Below are 20182 nucleotides of genomic sequence, written 5' to 3'. Positions count from 1 at the left end.
GTTCCCTTGTTGCTTTTCCCTAGCTGCTTTTAAGATTTTCTTTTTAAATTTTTGCCATTTTAATTATAGTGTGTGTTGGTATGGACCTCTGAGTTCATCTTGTTTGGACTCTTGGTCCTTTCTGGACCTGAATGTTTGTTTCTTTTCCCAGGTTAGGGAAGTTTTCAGCTATCATGTCTTCCAGTTTTTTGCCCTTTCCTCTCTTCTTCTTATAATGCAAATGCTAGTACACGCAGGTGTGCTAAGTTGCTTCAGTCATGACTGACTCTGTGCAACGCTATGGACAGCAGCCTGACCGGCTCCTCTGTCCATGGATTCTCCAGGCAAGAATACTGGAGAATACTGGAGTGGGTTGCTGTGCTCTCCTCCAGGGGATCTCCCCAACCCAGGGACTGAACCCATAGCTCTTGCCAATTTACCTGCAGTGGCAAGTGGGTTCTTTACCACTAGTACCATGTGGGAAGCCCAATGTTAGTACACTTGATGTTTTTCCAGGAGACTCTTGCTGCTGCTGCTAAGTCGCTTCAGTCGTGTCCGACTCTTTGTGACCCCATAGACGGCAGCCCACCAGGCTCCACTTGTCCCTGGGATTCTCCAGGCAAGAACACTGGAGTGGGTTGCCATTTCCTTCTCCAGTGCATGAAAGTGAAAAGTGAAAGTGAAGTCGTTCAGTTGTGTTCGACTTGTAGCGACCCCATGGACTACAGCCCACCAGGTTCCTCCATCCATGGGATTTTCCAAGTAAGAGTACTGGAGTGGGGTGCCATTGCCTTCTCCGAGGAGACTCTTAAAGTATCCTTATTTTAAAGAAATTGTTTTTTTCTCTTCAGATTGGGTGATTCCACTACTCTTCCAGTTCTGTTCCTCTGTATCATCTCATCTACTGTTGATTTCTTCTAGTATATTTTTATTTCAGTTATGATATTCCTCAGTTTTTTTTCTAACTCTTTGTTAAACTTCTCACTGTGTTCATTCATTCTTCTCCCAATTAATTGAGCACTTCCATGATTGTTACCTTGAATTCTTTATTGCATAGATTTATTTCTATTTCTCTTAGTTCTTCTGGAGTTTTGCCTTGTTACTTCATTTGGAACATATTTCTCTGTTATCTCATTAAGCCTAATTCTCTGTTCTTATTTCTATGTGTTTAGGAAATGTAAAACACTTACCAACCATGGAAGAGTGGTCTTATGTAGGATATGTCTTATGGGGCTGAGCAGCACACTCCCCATTTACCAGAGTTAAATGCTCTAGGGCTGTCCTCAATGTGGGCTGCAAGGGTCCTTCTGTTGTGGCAGGGCCAATGACAGTGGGCAGTCTGGTAGACATGGCTGGCTCCTTGTGTGTTTGGTGGAAAGACCCTGCCTTGTCCAGTGGTTATTGGCCCACTGGGTTGGCTGTGAGGCCTGGCAGGTCTTGGGGCTGGTCACCAGCTGAAGGATGGGGCCAGTTCCCAGGGCTGCTGGCAGCAGGCCTTACGGGGGTGTCTGGTTGCCATAGCTTATTTAATAAAACCACTGTTCATTTCAACAACCTTGAGTCTATCAAAGATTAAAAAACTAATCTCAGGGATGTTTCAGCTTTTCCAGTTTCTGCCCCCCCTGCCCCCCAAGCTGAGGTCAGTTGATTTATTTATGTGCCTAAAGTTATACACATTTCCGGTAAGAAGTCTGACTTTCTCACTTTTTGTTAGATTGAAGATAAATACTGGCTGATATTTTAGGCTGTTTGGCTGAGTAGCCACACGACTTGTACTTATAATCTTTATCTACAAAAAACTTTAGAAGAAAATTAACTTTAACATGTTATTTTAAATGTTTAAAAGACAGATGAGAGCAAGGCTGGGAAATGTCTGTTAAAATATTATGATAGGTAGCCAGAGTATATTGGAGGAGGAAATGGCAACCCACTTCAGTGTTCTTGCCTGGAGAATCCCAGGGACGGTGGAGCCTGGTGGGCTGCCGTCTATGGGGTCGCACAGAGTAGGACACGACTAAAGTGACTTAGCAGCAGCAGCAGCCAGAGTATACAATGAAACACTTGAGCATACATTTGGGAAGGATACACATAGTGATTTTTAAGTCCAACAGTTGCATTTTTGAACCTGAGCAAAATAGATTCATAAGGAATGAAAGGCTCCACTTGACTGCAATTTTTCTACACAGACTCAATGACTGGCAAGATGAGATCAGTTCAGGAAATGCTTGACTTGTAAACAGCAAACACCCTCTTCCAAAAACACAAGAGATGACTCTACACATGGACATCACCAGATGGTCAATATTGAAATCAGATTGATTATATTCTTTTCAGCCAAAGATGGAGAAGCTGTATACAGTCAGCAAAAACAAGACTGGGAGCTGACTGTGGCTCAGATCATGAACTCCTTATTGCCAAATTCAGACTTAAATTGAAGAAAGCAGGGAAAACCACTAGACCATTCAGGTATGACCTAAATCAAATCCCTTAAGATTATACAGTAGAAGTGACAAATAGATTCAAGGGATTAGATCTGATAGACAGTGTGCCTGAAGAACTATGGATGGAGGTTTGTGACACTGTATAGGAGGCAGTGATCCAAGACCATCCCCAATAAAAAGAAATGCAAAAGGCAAAACAGTTGTCTGAGGAGGCCTTACAAACAGCTGTGAAAAGGAGAGAAGCTAAAGGCAAAGGAGAAAAGGAAAGATATATCCATTTGAATGCAGAGTTCCAAAGACTAGTACAGAGAGATAAGAAAGCCTTCCTCAGTTATCAATGAAAAGAAATAGAGGAAAACAATAGAATGGGAAAGACTAGAGATCTCTTCAAGAAAATTAGAGATACCAAGGGAACATTTCATGCAAAGATGGGCACAATAAAGGACAGAAATGGTATGGACCTAACAGAAACAGATGTTAAGAAGAGGTGGCAAGAATACACAGAAGAACTATACAAAAAAGATCTTCACAACCCAGATAATCATGATGGTGTTATCACTCACCTACAGCCAGACTCTAGAGCCTGGAATGTGAAGTCAAGTGGGCCTTAGAAAGCATCATTATGAACAAAGCTAGTGGAGGTGATGGAATTCCAGTTGAGCTACTTCAAATCCTAAAAGATGATGCTGTGAAAGTGCTGCACTCAATATGCCAGCAAATTTGGTAAACTCAGCAGTGGCCACAGGACTAGAAAAGTTCAGTTTTCATTCCAATCCCAAAGAAAGACAATGCCAAAGAATATTCACACTGCCGCACAATTGCACTCATCTCACACACTAGCAAAATAATGATCAAAATTCCCCAAGCCAGGCTTCAACAGTACATGAACCATGAACTTCCAGATGTTCAGCTGGATTTAGAAAAGGCAGAGGAACCAGAGATCAAATTGCCAACATCCATTGGATCATTGAGAAAGCACGAGAGTTCCAGAAAAAAATCTACTTCTGCTTTATTGACTATGCCAAAGCCTTTGACTGTGTGGATCACAATAAACTGTGGAAAATTCTGAAAGAGATGGGAATACCAGACCACCTGACCTGCCTCTTGAGAAACCTATATGCAGGTCAGGAAGCAACAGTTAGAACTGGACATGGAACAACAGACTGGTTCCACATCGGGAAAGGAGTATGTCAAGGCTGTATATTGTCACCCTGGTTATTTAATTTACATGCAGAGTACATCATGAGAAACACTGGACTGGAAGAAACACAAGCTGGAATCAAGATTTCTGGGAGAAAGATCAATAACCTCAGATCTGCAGATGACACCACCCTTATGGCAGAAAGTGAAGAGGAACTCAAAAGCCTCTTGATGAAAGTGAAAGTGGAGAGTGAAAAGTTGGCTTGAAACTCAACATTCAGAAAACTAAGATCATGGCATCTGCTCCCATCACTTCATGGGAAATAGATGGGGAAACAGTGGAAACAGTGAGAGACTTTATTTTGGGGGCTCCAAAATCACTGCAGATGGTGACTGTAGCCATGAAATTAAAAGATGCTTGCTCCCTTGGAAGAAAAGCTAGGATCAACCTAGTCAGCTTATTCAAAAGCAGAGACATTACTTTGCCAACAAAGATCCATTTAGTCAAAGCTATGGTTTTTCCAGTGGTCCTGTATGGATGTGAGAATTGGACTATAAAGCTAATACAATTATGTAAAGTTTAAAAATAAAATAAAATTTAAAAAAAAAAAAAAAAAAAAAGAAAGCTGAGTGCCAAAGAATTGATCCTTATGAACTGTGGTGCTGGAGAAGACTCTTGAGAGTCCCTTGAATAGCAAGGAGATCGAACCAGTCCATCCTCAAGGAAATCAGTCCTGAATATTCACTGGAAGGCCTGATGCTGAAGCTGAAACTCCACTACTTTGGCCACCTGATGCGAAGAGCTGACTCATTTGAAAAGACCCTGATACTGGGAAAGATTGAAGGTGGGAGGAGAAGGGGACAACAGAGGAGGAGATGGTTGGATGGCATCACTGACTCAATGGACATGAGTTTGAGTAAACTCTGGGAGTTGGTGATGGTAGGGAGGCCTGGCATGCTACAGTCCGTAGGGTCGCAGAGTCGGACATGACTGAGTGACTGAAATAAACTGATGCAGAGTATGTGATGTAGCACTGAACTGAACTGATGCAGAGTATATGATGAAACACTTGAGCATACATTTGGGAAGGATACACATAGTGATTTTTAAGTCCAGCAGTTACATTTTTGAACCTGAGCAAAACAGATTCATAAGGGATGAGAGGCTCCACTTGACTGCAGTTTTTCTACACCTACTTGATGACTGGCAAGATGAGATCAGTTCAGAAATACTTGACTTGTAAATACTCCCAAAGTTGCATGTTTATGTTTCTAGAATTCATAGAATAAAATACTTAATTTTTTTTGGGAATAGAATTTATGAAGTAATTTTCCAGTTTGCCTACAATATTCATGTTATTATTACTGATTCTCTCATTTATACCGATTAATCACACTGTTGACTGATACATATTACATCTCCCCATCCACTCACCAAATACTCTGCCTCCTGCAGAGAGAAGCCCCCAGATCTCACAGAATTTAGCCAAGTAGATTCTTATTACTGAATTGCTTCTATTTGTCAGAGCAGGAGCCTTATTCAGATTTCTCAGAAATGGGTATTAATTGATCCACGGTGAAAACTCCAGGAGAGGGAAAGTTTAATAAATGACTAATCCACACTGTTTAATATTCAATATCTTTCTCAAGAGTCAAGATTTAGGTCAGAACTGACTCAGACTTAGGACTCAGGAGACCTTAGCTTGTAGTAAATCTTATTTACTTCAAAAAAGAAAAAAATCAAAGAATCTTAGAACTAGTTAAAAAAACAAACACTTGGGTATTTGAATAAAAATTCAGGTGATATTTAAACATATGTGTTCAAATATGGAGATCTCAGGATTGTATTATTTTTGACTACTATAAAATATACTTTTTAAAAACTCCTGAATTTCATCGCCTATTGAACAGAAGGAAGTTGCAAAGACAAGTTATTAAATGATAAGTAAGAAATTGGCAGGAGAGGAAGTATCTAATTGTTCATTCCATCATTGATCAGCAATGCTTCCCTGAGAAACTATGAACTCTGATACATAAAAATAGCAATCTTAAACTTTCAAAAACATATTTAAATTTTGGCGATGGAAGATAGTAGCGATTCTAAACAACTTACTTTTGGATGATCCAGATCAGTTTGTATCACAGTGTGTTCCAGAGCTTTATTTCCAAATAGATCCCTGGGGATAATCCTGAATATAAAAATCAACCAATAAAATTCCCAACTAGCCTCCAAAAACTAAACCAGAGAGTAATTTGGGTCCTTTGTTTGAATCAGATTTAATATCCTTATTCCTTTCCAGAACCTTCACCTCTCCGTTGTGTGCCTTTGTCTCCTACTATGGTCCCACCTGGGCTTTCTCCACCATCAAATCTTGGATGTTTTCTTTAATATTCCACTCTAAGTGCTCATCAACAATAAGTAAATTTATTATATCTCTCTGGTAACACTTCAAATTTAACAGCTGCCTTCAACCTATCATGTTGAGTGTGAGAACTTGCTTTGAGAACCAGTGTCTCTTAAGTCTCCACCCTGACCCAAACCATAGGAAAAAGGGCATAGAGGTTAGAACCTTACAATGCTGTGTCATTTCCTGAACCACAAGCTCCAGCAATTCTTCCTGTTCCCCACTCTCTTGGTTTCCTATACATATTAGTACAGATTTAACTTACTTGACCCAAAGATTGTCTCCAGCCCTCACAGGTGTTTCAGGAGAAAAAGGAGAAAGGTGTTTCAGGAGGCATACTCTATGCCTCGGATTCCTCATCTAGAAAAGGCAGATAATATTATGTACCTCAGGGGGATCTTGTAAGAATTAGAAAAAGAACATGTGAAGCTCTTAGCACAGTGTCTGAGCTCTAGTAGGTACTTCAGAAATGCTCAACAGAATTCCCAGGTGGTCCAGGGGTTAGGACTGGGCACTTTTGTTGCCATAGCCTGGGTTCAATCTCTGGTCAGGGAACTAAGATTCCCATAAGCCACATGGCACAGCCAAAAAAAAAAAACATGTTCAATACTATTTGTTATTTATCATTTCTATACTTTGGAAATCTGTGCAAGTATCAAAGATCAGTTGCTAAACTTTGTATGAATACCTTGATATAAGAAATGAAAATATATTCAACTCAATATGAAAAAGTAAATCTGCATAAAAATTGTATTTCTAATGATATGTACATATTTCATTTTATTTTTCTAATAGAATAGTAGTATCAAAATACAAACTGATGGGGTTAGTCTCCAAATACTTCCTCTCTTTCCGGTGATCTGTTTTTCTAGGTGAGCTAATTTTAACCTGCAACCCCATGGGCTTCTCTTCCATACCATCTGCTCCCTCAGTTGCTTCTGATATCAATTTCTTTTTTGTTTCTTTTTCATCTCAAATCCTGACCCTGAATCCTAATTTCATCCTGTTTTATGCTCCTTCACATATGAAGGGCTCAGATCCTTCCCACTGACAGGCGGCTCCATAGCCTAAATTCTGTTAAAACACCAGTGCTGTTTCCACACTTACTAGTGTTTACACCTGTTCAGGGCTCATGATTCACACCACATACAACTGCTTCTCCGAGTCTGGTCTTCTAACAATTTCTAATATAATTCTCAGATTCTTGGCTTATTGCATGTGACAATTCTTCCGGTTTAGCTGGACATTTTTTTTTGCAAGGATCAGCGAAAAGTAGTGGAGAATTTGGGTTTACCAGGACCTCATTTTGGAGTGCACAGGAATCAAACATGGAAATTTATTCAGTGCATAAGCTGACTTACTGGAAAAAAAGGTGGGGGGGGGGGGTAGAGGGGAGAGAATAAGATTTTATTATTACTCATCATTTGTATCTCTTCATTTGATCATCTTTAGGTATGTGCACACAGCTCTTGAAAAGCATGTGAAAATGAACCAAGCTTTTTTTAAAATATTTATTTTCAAAAAGCAGTAAAAAGATTTATGCAGGACATTATGAAAATCTAATGCCATCATTAGGACCCAACTCCTGCAGGTTACCAGTGTGGGATCATCATCGAAAGCTGTTCGGCAAACAGGCAGGCAAGCAGGATAAGAGTATTCCTTTGATTACTATGTTGTTACAGCAACAATAATAATCAAGGGAACCTTCCTTTAGTTGGATAATCCTGCATAAATAAGTAATACAGTTAATCAAAATGTAAACATGCGGTTTTCCAACACCAGTATAGCAAAGGCAAAACTAGTTGCAACAAGAACAATTCTGTTATCCCACAATAGTGATTCTTACACTTTGCTTCTTTGCTGTGTGATCCTTATGTATTTTTTCCCATTCATCATCTTCCATATCCTGGTCAAATGTTTCAGGGTATGCTGGTAATTTGTCTTTGGGGCATTCTTCATAGTAACTCCGAACATATTTTCCTACAAACCACCCTTTGTATTCTTCAGGCATTTTGCATTCCAGGCCATTATAATGCACGTTGTAGTGATGCTTTAACCAGTAGTAGAGGTAGTGGATGTTGTAATCACATCTCCAAGGGTTCTCTCTGAGCCACAAGAGTTTCAAAAAATACAAGTCTTCTAATACACCATAGTCAAAGTTTTGCAGACTGTTGTTTGATAAATCTAACTCTTCTAAATGTGTGAGTCCTAAAAAAGCAGCTAGAAACAGAAAATATTTATTAAACCAATGAGTAATTAGGTTAAGTGCACTGTATATTATAAGGACAAATTTAAAAGTAAGAGACAATTCTCGCTGTTGAAAATAAAGGAAAAGATTTTCCTTAACCTCCTTTTTCTCAGAGTTCTTACTTTAGAAAACTTCCAAGTACTTTCTCTTCTTTTTTAAAATGTATACACATCCTTTAGAAGACTAAAGAGGCCTTTCTCAGCTCTCTGAGGAACATCCTTCTTAAAAACCTGGGAACAATCTCTTTGAAATGGAAACATCAAGGGAAGAAACACTCCTGCCTCCCAGTTACTGTGGGAGGGTAGAAGCCTTTAAGGCACAAAATTATCTCTTGTCATAAAGACAGAAGTTTGTTTTCTTCTTGATAAAGCCAATTAGCTAACACAGATGGCCACTCCAATAGCTCGGTAAGGTTTTAGAATGAACTATGTTTGGCAAGTGGTGTTGTCAAGTCTTACTTAAGGACTGAAAGTGAAAGTGAAAGTCACTCAGTCATGTCCAACTCTTTGAGACCCCATGGACTGTATAGTCCCTGGAATTCTCCAGGCCAGAATACTGGAGTGGGTAGCTTTTCCCTTCTCCTTTTCCCTTCTCTAGGTTGGATCTTCCCTACCCAGGGATCAAACACGTATTCTGAAAACACACATATGCTAGGTTGTATTTGCTTGGCTATATAAAGGGTGAGATTTCTTTCTGCCTCTGCAATCTCTTAGCAGATTGCCTGTTGTGTACATCACATTCCAATTTAATGCTTATTCAATAATAAAAGAGTTTTCTTTCTCTACTACTTTGTGGAGAGGATTTCTATGCTGGGTGAGGACTCTGGTTTTAATTATATTTCCCTAACAGTATAGAATCCCAGGGACAGGGGAGCCTGGTGGGCTGCTGTCTATGGGATCGCACAGAGTCAGACATGACTGAAGCGACTTAGCAGCAGCAGCAGCAACAGTATACATGTCTAAATGAAAAATTCTGAAACATGTTTTTACTCAAAGCTCTCCCCTTGATTAGATTAACTAGAATTTTTTATTTGATTACAATTTTTTATTTGAAAAATCAGTTTTAACTTAGATCTCTAAAAAATGTATTTTGTGCTCATGTGCATTTTTTTTAATACCCACTGGAAAAATGCCACAGAAAGACATGGATTAGGAAAATATTTCAATGTAAGACATAAGTGCACAAAAAATGAGAAATGTGTTCAGAAATCGGACAGCTCTTTGGGAAATGAATAAACTCTGAAAATGCCTAGAAAACAACCATTTCCAAGTTTATGGGGAAGAAATTATATTCTTGTATTGTCCAAAACAAAACAAAACAAAAATTATCAATATTTTGAAAACATCTGGTTGTATTTTGGCAAGCTATGGTAGCTATCAGCTTTGAATTCATATGTATTTAATTTCACCAGAGGGTAGATAATTAAAACAAATATTGAACACATAACAAAATAATACAACAAAAAGCTATTTTTCCTTCTCTGAGAGTAAAGAAATCTAAACATAAATTATCCCTATTTCAGTTAATATGAATAGAACAGGTATGCTGTAACAGGTCAATCCTGATTTTAAATATTTTGTTTCTATTTTAAACATTTTCTCATTGCTGTTTTAAAATACTTTTGGCTAGGGTATACAGTGCCCTTATGTGGAATTTCAAAAATACACTCTCAAGCCAATACCATTAACCATTTTCATATCATTTGTTCTCAGACAAAACCCATGTGTGCTTAGTTGCATCCAACTCTTTGCAACCCCATGGAGTGTAGCCCGCCAGGCTCTTCTGTCCATGGGGATTCTCCAGGCAAGAATACTGGAGTGGGTTGCCATGCCCTCCTCCAGGGATCTTCCCAACCCAGGGATTGAACCCAGGTCTCCCACATTGCAGATGGATTCTTTACCTTCTGAGCCACCTGAGAACCCCATGAATACTGGAGTGGGTAGCCTATTGTTTCTCCAGGGGATCTTCTCGACCCAGGAAATTTTGCTTCTCCAGGGGATCTTCTCGACCCAGGAAATTTAACCTGGGATCTCCTGCATTGCAGGAGGATTCTTTACCAGCTGAACTACCAGGGAAGCCCCCCAAAGAATTATATTTTGGTGCAAAGCAATGACTTGGGTGTGGGGAGGAGGAGGGAGTGAGGAACAGGCTGCTACAAAGGAGCAAAAGGTCAGCCCTTGCAATGATAGTTATGAAAACACTGCATTCAAAAAAAACTAACATTGGTGAGTCAATCATCCCACTGTTTACTTTTCTTAACAGAAATTAGCCCTTCAGATCGAAAGCATCTGTAAACATTCCTATATTTTATTTTGAAAATGCTAAAGTTGTTACTTAAACCATACGTATTTGGGCACTTTGGAAAGCTACTTTTCATTTGTTCCTTAAAGGAGGTAGATTCTAAAATAGGGGTGCCTTCTTTCCTTTTTCTGCAATAATATCTGGCATTTTATGAGACTGTTATTCACACTGCCTTTTAAAGATTGATATATTTCACTGCATTTGTATACCTATCAGCATACATCATTAAAGTAAGTTTGCTTTGGCAGTGTTTCAACTCAAAAACCCTGAATTATAGAAGGTATTTATTTTAAAGGTTTTAAAGGTCATTTTGACTTAAATGACCAGCCTGAAATGACCACTTAAAAGTTCTGAGATGCTTTTTTGTTCCAGAAGATTTACCAAGGAAAGTGGTTGACATTTTCCAGGTGCTCAGTACATAGTTGTTAATGTAGAAAATATCATACTTTCCTGAAACTGAGTTGAACAAAGGGGGAAAGGATAATACTGCAGGTACTATTTCTAATACCCAAGACATGGAAGCAACCTCAGTGTCTATTGATAGATGAATGTTTATGTATATATACAGATACACACACAATATTACTCAGCCAGAATGAAATATTGCCATTTGCAGCCATATGGATGGGCTTAGAGATTAAAATAATGAGTAAGTCAGTGAAACTATATACTACTATATATAAAATAAACAACAAGGATTTCCTGTGTAGCACAGGTCACTATATTTAATATCTTGTGATAACTTATAATGAAAAAGAACCTGAAAAAATACATATGTATTCTTGAATCACTTTTCTGTACAAATGAAACTAACAGAGTATTGTAAATCAACTATTTTACTTCAATTTAAAAAGACCTAAACTGACATTTCCGGAGAAGGCAATGGCACCCCACTCCAGTACTCTCGCCTGGAAAATCCCATGGATGGGGGAGCCTGGTAGGCTGCAGTCCATGGGGTCGCGAAGAGTCGGACACGACTGAGCGACTTCACTTTCACTTTTCACTTTCATGCATTGGAGAAAGCAATGGCAACCCACTCCAGTGTTCTTGCCTGGAGAATCCCAGGGACGGGGGAGCCTGGTGGGCTGCCGTCTATGGGGTCGCACAGAGTCGGACACGACTGATGCGACTTAGCAGCAAACTGACATTTCACCAAAGACAAACAGATGGCTGACGGACACAGGAAAATATGCTCGACATCGCTCACTATCAGAGAAATGCATATCAAAACCACAGGGAGATATCACCTCACACCAGTCAGAATGGTCATTATCAAAAAGTCTACAAACAACAAACGCTGGAGAGAGTCTGGAGAAAAGGGAACCCTCTTGCACTGTTGGGAATGTAAATTGATACAGCCACTATGAAAGACAGTATGGAGAGTCCTTAAAACACTGGGAATAAAACCACCATATGACCCAGCAGTCCCACACTAGGCATATACCCTGAGGAAACCAAAACCAAAAAAGACACATCTACCCCAAAGTTCACTGAAGCACTATTTACAATAGCTAGGACATGGAAGCAACCTAGATGCTCATCAACAGATGAATGGATAAAGAAGCTATGGTACATTATACAATGGAATATTACTTAGCCATAAAAGGCACACATTTGTGTCAGTTCTAATGAGGTGGATGAACCTAGAGCCTATTATACAGAGTGAAATATGTCAGAAAGAGATAAATATCATATACTAATGCATATATGTGGAATCTAGAAAGATGGTACCAATTAATTTATTTGCAGGGCAGTAATGGAGGAATAGACATAGAGAGCAGACTTAAGGATACAGGTGGGTGGGAGGGGAGGAGAGGGTGAGATGTAAGCAGAGAGTACATGGAAACCTACACTACCACATGTTAAATAGATAGCCAATGGGAATTTGCTGTATAACTCAGGGAACTCAAACGGGGGCTCTGTATCAACCTAGAGGGGTGGAGTGGGGAGGGAGATGGGAGGGAGGGGACATATGTATACCTATAGCTGATTCATGTTGATGTTTGACATAAAACAATAAAATTCTGTAAAGCAATTATCCTTCAATTAAAAAAATAAATAATTTTTTTAAAAAAAGAAAAATAACAATAACAACAAAAATAACAAAAAAAGAAAAACAACAACAACAACAAAATAGTATTCCAAGGTGGCACAAGTGGTAAAGAACCTGCCTGCCAATGCAGGAGACATAAGAGACCTGGGTTCTATCCCTGGGTCAGGAAGATCCCCTGGAGGAGGGCATGGCAATCCACTCCAGTATTCTTGCCTGGAGAATTCCATGGACAGAGGAGCCTGGCAGGCTATGGTCCATAGGGTCAACAAAGAGTTGGACATGACTGAAGTGACTTAGGATAGCATACATGCATTAATACACATTTTTAAACAGTGGGCTTCTCAATTAGCAAGACACAAATATTATGTACATTACAAATCTGATCACCATTGCAATCATTCTCAGTTCTTTCTAAATTCAGTGTGTTAACTTACCATGTTCATTCTTGTCAGGGGCCTTGCTTAGCAAATGGAGAAGAGGTTTGAAGGATGAAAAAGAATTGATCTTGATTTTGGATTAGGTAAAAATCTATCTCGGAGAAGGCAATGGCACCCCAACTCCAGTACTGTTGCCTGGAAAATCCCATGGACGGAGGAGCCTGGTAGGCTGCAGTCCATGGGGTTGCTAAGAGTCGGACACGACTGAATGACTTCACTTTTACTTTCCACTTTCATGCATTGGAGAAGGAAATGGCAACCCACCCCAGTGTTCTTGCCTGGAGAATCCCATGGACGGAGAGCCTGGTGGGCTGCAGTCCATGGGGTCGCACAGAGTTGGACACAACTGAAGCAATGTAGTAGTAGTAAAAATCTATCTGGCTTTAAGTTGAGCACATTTTATCTTAATTTATGAGCATACTTAATTTTATGAACTTAATTTATTCTGCTTAGCAGAATGTTTCAAATTTACTGTTAAAGTCTTACACTTCTTTGGGCCAATTGAATAATTGGCCAATTGAATAACTGTTGCTTAGTAATATTACATACTATTACATACTTCATAAAGCAACAATTTGGCAAATATTTCTCTGAGTGCCAAGCAAGTTCTAATTAAATTCAAAGTTCTTTTTAGTTTTTCAAAAACTAAATTGTATTTACTATAAATGTTGCCAGAGAATACCTGTGGTCTGTTAAAAGGGCTATTTGTGGAACTTACCAGGATCTATGAATTGAATGCCATTGCTGCTGAGGTTTAATTTCTTTAACTCATGAACATCTTCAAACTCCTTGGGTCGAAGTTGGTTGATTTTATTGTGTGACAAGTCAAGTTTAACAATATCTGGAGGAATGTTGTTTGGAACTTTCTTCAACTCTAGAAAAAAAATCATGTTCAGGTTACCAAGCTCTCCTCTTGATCCCACTGACTCTATCACTCATGTGATAAAGAGTCAGCTCTTGAAAGGAAAAAGGATAACCCATCTAAAGCCAAAGAACTTTGCTATGAACAAGCCTGAGAATATACTGAATTCCTCCAAAGCCCAGCAACCTAAGTGCATCTCACTTAGAGGAGCAGATATCACTCATTGCTGAAATGTTCTGAGAAACTTCTTAGAGACGGCAAGGAGGGCAACAGGCAGTGTGGGCCAGCAGGGCTCAAGGCTAACCGTTTGTTAGAATCACCTGGAAAGCTTTTTAAAAACAGAAAGCTGAAACAAAATAAAACCTACAAATCAAACCACTCCATGCGCGTCCCCTCTGATTCCCTTCCTACTCCTCTAAGAGCTTTGACTACTAATTACTGCCTCTCTGCAGCATCTTCATTTCATCCCTCTCCTCTCAACAAATAAGCTCAGATTTCACCATCCTAAAAAAGAAGCAAAAGACCTTGATCTTGATGACCCTCAAGCTGTTATCTTATTTCTCCTTTCCTTGGATGCTAAAATTCGAGAAAGTATAGTCCTCATTTGCTTCCTGATCACCACTTACTCCCTGAATCCTTGTGACTCAGTTGTACTCACTCATCCCTAACTCTTCCCGAGGTACTGCAGTAACTGGACCCCTCAGGAACAACAATAATAATAATGCTGCTACCACTACTTCTGCTACAAGAGAAGCCTCTGGAAGAAGAGTCCAGTTTCCATAGGTTAATAGGCAATTAAGGTTCTCCTATCTTTCATATTTATATTTGTCTTTAAATTATGTTTTTATAGAACTATAAAGCGTGTTTATTTTATATTTTAGCATAATACTTGCCCTTTATTTTAATCTTGAGCAAAATATTCTGAAGAGGTTTTGCTCAATTCTAAGTAGAGCAAGTGGAACCTATGAAGAGAAACAAACCTGTTCGGACCTAAGAAACTAGAAGCAACAAATAAAATATGCAGATTAGTTCATACCTGAGAAGTAGCATGACCAAAGACTTCTTGAATATGTAGAAATTCTTTGAACTAGGTACAGTAAAGTTTATGAAAGGTGGTATACATCTATCCATGATTCCCTTTTTGCTACAGAATAACTGAGTTGCTGATAATTTCTTCCAAATATTTTTTAAAAACCCTCTGGTATATATGATTTCTTAACTAATAGTATGTTTATCTTCATAAAGATCCAGTCTTATTTCCTCCCTTCTTTTAACAGCTTAGAATCCATGGTCAATGGTTTCCTTCTCTGGTATCCTTATTACTGTTAAATCAGCTTTTTTCTTCTTGATGGGATCTTGGTATCTTAGTATCTCCGCATAAGAACTTTTCTAGGTGTCCTAACAACTATTAAGTGCGAGAATCCTATAAGCTAGAAAGTACATTTATCCTCATTTTACAGATAAAGTAGAGGCACAACGTGTTCATAGTCACACACCTAGGATTTAAACAAGACATGCTAGCCCCCAAACCTGTGCTTCTAACTGCTATGCTCTGCTGGCTAGTTCTGGTACCTTTCAGTCTCATTTATGCTGCCCATCTGCCTACAATCCTCAAACTTGGCATATGTAGGGTAAAGTGAGGATGGGGCAGCAACAGGGGTGGAAACAATATATTGGGATGGCTATAAGACCTTTCTGGCTCTGTATTTAAAATGACATCTTGCTGCTTTCAAGCAGACAACAGTAATAATACCATTTCCATTTTTTTTTTTTTTCCAATAGTAGATAGCAACATCAGACACAGTGTACATCTTACTGATTTTTTTTTTCATTTTCATACCCTCCTAGCCATGAAAGCTTCATGAAGGAGGTTTAGAACAATGTCTAATACATTACAAATAAATAAGCCAGCCTCTAAAATGGCACCCAACAATCCCTCTACTGATATTCATGTTCTTGTGTAAACTCTTCTCCCTAAGTATGGGCTGAACCTAGTGACTTGCTTCTAACAATAGAATGTAGCAAATATGATAGGATGTCACTTTCATAATTAGGTTATCAGTAATTGTGACTTCTGTCATGCTAGCAGACTCTCTTTTGGTGGCTTTGATGAAGCAAGGTGCCATGTTGGAGAGGCTTACATGGCAAGTAATTAAGGGCGGCCTCTGGCTGACAGCCAGCAAGGAACTCAGGCCCTCAGTCCTTAAGGGACTGAATCCTGCCAAGCCATATGAGCTTGGAAGAAGATGTGTTTCCAGTTGAGCCTTCAGATGAGACCACAGAACCAAGCCCTGGTCAATACCTTATTGCAGCCTAGTGAGAGATCCTGAAGCAGTGGACTTAGCTAACCCATGTCTGGCTTCCTGACCTACAGAAACTGTGAGATAATAAAGTGTGTTGCTTTAAGCTGCTAGGGTTTGGGGTAGTTTTTAGGCAGCAACAAAGTTAGTTATCTAATAACACATGGGAAACAATGAGCTCGTTAACTATGTTGAGTTTCAATTCAGTTGCTCAGTAGTGTCCGACTCTTTGTGACCCCATAGACTGCAGCACGCCAGGCTTCTCTGTTCATCACCATCTCCTGAAGCTTGCTCAAACTCATGTCCATTGAGTCGGTGATGCCATCCAACCATCTCAGCCTCTGTCGTCCCCTTCTCCTCCTGCCCCCAATCCCTCCCAGCATCAGGGTCTTTTCAAATAAGTCAGTTCTTCGCATCAGGTGGCCAAAGTATTGGAACTTCAGCTTCAGCATCAGGCCTTCCAATGAATATTCAGGACTGATTTCCTTGCGGATGGACTGGTTCGATCTCCTTGCAGTCCAAGGGACTCTCAAGAGTCTTCTCCAACACCACAGTTCAAAAGGATCAATTCTTTGGCGCTCAGCTTTCTTTGTAGTCCAAATTTCACATCCACACATGACTACTGGAAAAACCATAGCTTTGACTAGATGGACCTTTGTTGGCAAAGCAATGTCTCTGCTTTTTAATATGCTGTCTAGGTTGGTCATAGCTTTTCTTCCAAGGAGCAAGTGTCTTTTAATTTCATGGCTGCAGATATCATCTGCAGTGATTTTGAAGCCCAAAATGATTCATCAATATTGAAAGTATGAAAGTGAAAGTGTTAGTCGCTCAATCATGTCCTACTCTTTGTGACCCCAGGGGCTGTAACCTGCCAGGCTTTTTGTCCATGGAATTCTCCAGGCAAGAATACTGGAGTGAGTTGCCATTGTCTTCTCCAGGGGAATCTTCCCAACCCAGAAATCGAACCTAGGTCTCCTGCATTGCAGACAGATTCTTTACCATCTGAGCCACCAGGGAAGCCATAAGAATATTGAGCCCTCTTATAGTAAAAGTGCTTTGAAAATTTGGATTGATTTTATTTCCATCCTCTGATAAGATACTGTCTCATTTGACCTAGAGCTGTGTTTGCCAACACATAGAAAAGTGAAAGATTTTAAGATTTGAACTTATAATGTTGAAATACTGAGGTAATATCCTCCTTTAGGACCAGCAAGACCCTGACTGGAGAGCTACATTCTCTCTTACATACTCCATGTAAACAAGGAGATGGAGATGCTAGAAAGAACTGAAAACCACAGAGAGAACACTTGAGGGTAGGCAGAAGAAATAATTTCTTGACATTTAGCATTTAGAATAATTATTGGCAATGAATGGTTGTGGCATTTTCTCAGATTTTTAAAAGAAAATAAAGTTTTATTTCAAAATATCCAGGATCCCACCTCCCCTGTCTTCCCTCACTGTGACCACATTGGTCTAAGCCACCATCACCTCTTGTCTGGATCATCCCAATATTGTCCTAAGTCCACATGACTTTAAAACATAAGTCAGATCTGTCACTTTACCAGATGGCAGAATCCTTTGTTTCTCATCTCACTATGAATAAAAGCCCAAGTCCTCACCAAAACCCTACAAAGCCATTAAGGGCTGAGGTCTTCCTTGCCAGCAGAGTTAGTATCTTCTAGGCTCTGGAAGAAGGCAATGGCACCCCAATCCAGTGCTCTTGCTTGGAAAATCCCATGGACAGAGGAGCCTGGTAGGCTGCAGTCCATGGGGTCGCTAAGAGGCACGACTGAGCGACTTCATTTTCACTTTTCACTTTCATGCACTGGAGAAGGAAATGGCAACCACTCCAGTATTCTTGCTTGGAGAATCCCAGGGACAGAGGAGCCTAGTGGGCTGCCATCTATGGGGTTGCACAGAGTCAGACATGACTGAAGCGACTTAGCAGCAGCAGCAGCAGCAGGCTCTGGAAAGCAGCTTATTTATCAGGATTTGCTTGCTGAACCAACATCTGTTGGGTTGGGCATGAGAGTGAATGATAAGAGACCTTTCAAGCAACCAGTGTAGAACAAGTTAAAGTGCTACTGCTGCTGCTAAGTTGCTTCAGTCGTGTCCAACCCTGTGCGACCCCATAGATGACAGCCCACCAGGCTCCCCTGTCCCTGGGATTCTCAAGGCAAGAACACTGGAGTGAGTTGCCATTTCCTTCTCCAATGCATGAAAGTGAAAAGTGAAAGTGAAGTCACTCAGTTGTATCTAACTCTTAGTGACCCCATGGACTGCGCTCCTCCGTCCATGGGATTTTCCAGGCAAGAGTACTGGAGTGGGTTGCCATTGCCGTCTCCAAAGCTAAAGTGGGTTTACCACAAATAAATGGGTAGAAAAAATGTTTATGAGAACACACTGAAACCCAGCTTAACCATTGTGGCAGACCTGTGGAAGAGGAATATGAATTGCAGAACTAACTTTGGCATTGTTACCAGCAGCCCTGGGTAAAAATAGGATCCACAAGTAATACCAGTAAAGGCAAACCAAAGCCTCTACCAGTAGGTTTAGAACACATGGAAAAATCTTATTTGTTGTACTGATGAGTAAAAACAGTCTTTTGTTTTTAACCTTAAACTTAAATGACAGTTGCAAATATTGATGTGAAATATGGTTGCCTTTGATAAAGATTATATAAACGTCCTGAGACCAGAAGTCAAATTTGGTCAATGCCCCCATTTCTAGACCAGGCACCACATGGTTATTTGCTGCTATCCAATAATTTTGGTAAACCTTCAATAAATGCCAAATTTACTTGATTATCACCCCTGACAAGCATTGCCTGTCCCCTCACCAAACTTCGCTGATTTTGAGGAGGAAACTGGGATTTTTTCCATGTAATTTCCCATTTAGTAGGCTATCTTGATTGTCAGCAATGTCAGAACTACTCTGAAGGTTTGGTAGTGGTAGGTAAAGAGACATAAGTGACCTTAGTCTATTGTGAATTAAAGATTCCTAATTACTCTTCAAACTAATAGTGAAATTAACTTTGGAGGCAGCTGGGAGCAATTTTTGGTCATAATTCTCCCCAGCCCTAATCTTAGGAGGAAAATGAATCCTTAAAAATAGCAAATTATTCTGGTAAGTGTGAAGCTAAAAAGCAGTTTTTAAAACTTACTTTCACGTATTTTTGCCAAATCCATCCATCTCAATAAGGTATAAATATGCCTTTTAACTAATCTCACATTTTATTCCCTTTGAAAGACTAAGTTTTGTTGGCAAAGTGCCTGTCTCCCAGTGAATAGAGCTATTATTTTCTTTTTCTTGTTGTCAGATGTTTAAGGCAAAAATAGTGATCTTTGAGGTCTATGTGGTCAAACTGGTATGTATTAGGTACCCTATGCACACCATCTGACTCATCATCCATCAGTTGGGGAAGGTATAACTCCCAAGGCAGGGGAATCTGTATTCAGGTTCCTTGTGTGTGATTGCATGTTGATGTGTTGTACAGAGCCTAAGAGGACAGTCAATACTGGGAGGAAGCACCCAGAAGGCTTTTATAAAGTCTTCTTGGTTAACAGGCATACCCCAAATCTTGAAGGTGATGGTATATGGTGAATTGTATGGTGACCAATTGGAGAAGGCAATGGCACCCCACTCCAGTACTCTTGCCTGGAAAATCCCATGGACGGAGGAACCTGGTGGGCTGCAGTTCATGGGGTCGCTAAGAGTCGCACACGACTGAGTGACTTCACTTTCACCTTTCACTTTCATGCATTGGAGAAGGAAATGGCAACCCACTTCAGTGTTCTTGTCTGGAGAATCCCAGGGACAGGGGAGCCTGGTGGGCTGCCATCTATGGGGTTGCACAGAGTCAGACACAACTGAAGCAACTTAGCAGCAGTAGCAGCAGCAACATGGTGACCAATGGCTTGGGAATTGCTTAGGGACTACCTACATGACCTTAAAGGGCAACTTAACTTCTCTACTCCTCAGCTTCTTTCTTCATAAAATGATAATGCTAGTATTCC

The 20182-nt window shown here is 39.9% G+C and overlaps 2 protein-coding genes across 2 annotated transcripts in view; one reads left to right on the top strand and one right to left on the bottom strand.

Moving 5' to 3' along the window:
• Nucleotides 1-20182, top strand: part of FBXL13 (F-box and leucine rich repeat protein 13) — a 216741-nt gene that overhangs the window by 78772 nt on the left and 117787 nt on the right. The gene's annotated exons all lie outside the window — the stretch shown is intronic.
• Nucleotides 7435-20182, bottom strand: part of LRRC17 (leucine rich repeat containing 17) — a 36834-nt gene continuing 24086 nt past the window's right edge. The window contains exons 3-4 of the mRNA XM_055590163.1: nt 13723-13878; nt 7435-8185 (exon numbers count right to left, since the gene is read on the bottom strand). Coding sequence (XP_055446138.1) covers nt 7788-8185; nt 13723-13878 — 554 coding nt within the window. The 3' untranslated portion in view covers nt 7435-7787. The remainder of the gene's footprint in view (nt 8186-13722; nt 13879-20182) is intronic.

Source organism: Bubalus kerabau, chromosome 8 (genome assembly GCF_029407905.1).
Source record: "Bubalus kerabau isolate K-KA32 ecotype Philippines breed swamp buffalo chromosome 8, PCC_UOA_SB_1v2, whole genome shotgun sequence".
NCBI classification, from domain to species: Eukaryota; Metazoa; Chordata; class Mammalia; order Artiodactyla; family Bovidae; genus Bubalus; species Bubalus kerabau.
The sequence above is the reverse complement of the archived record's forward strand: the minus strand, read 5'-3'. Positions and strand labels throughout refer to the sequence as shown.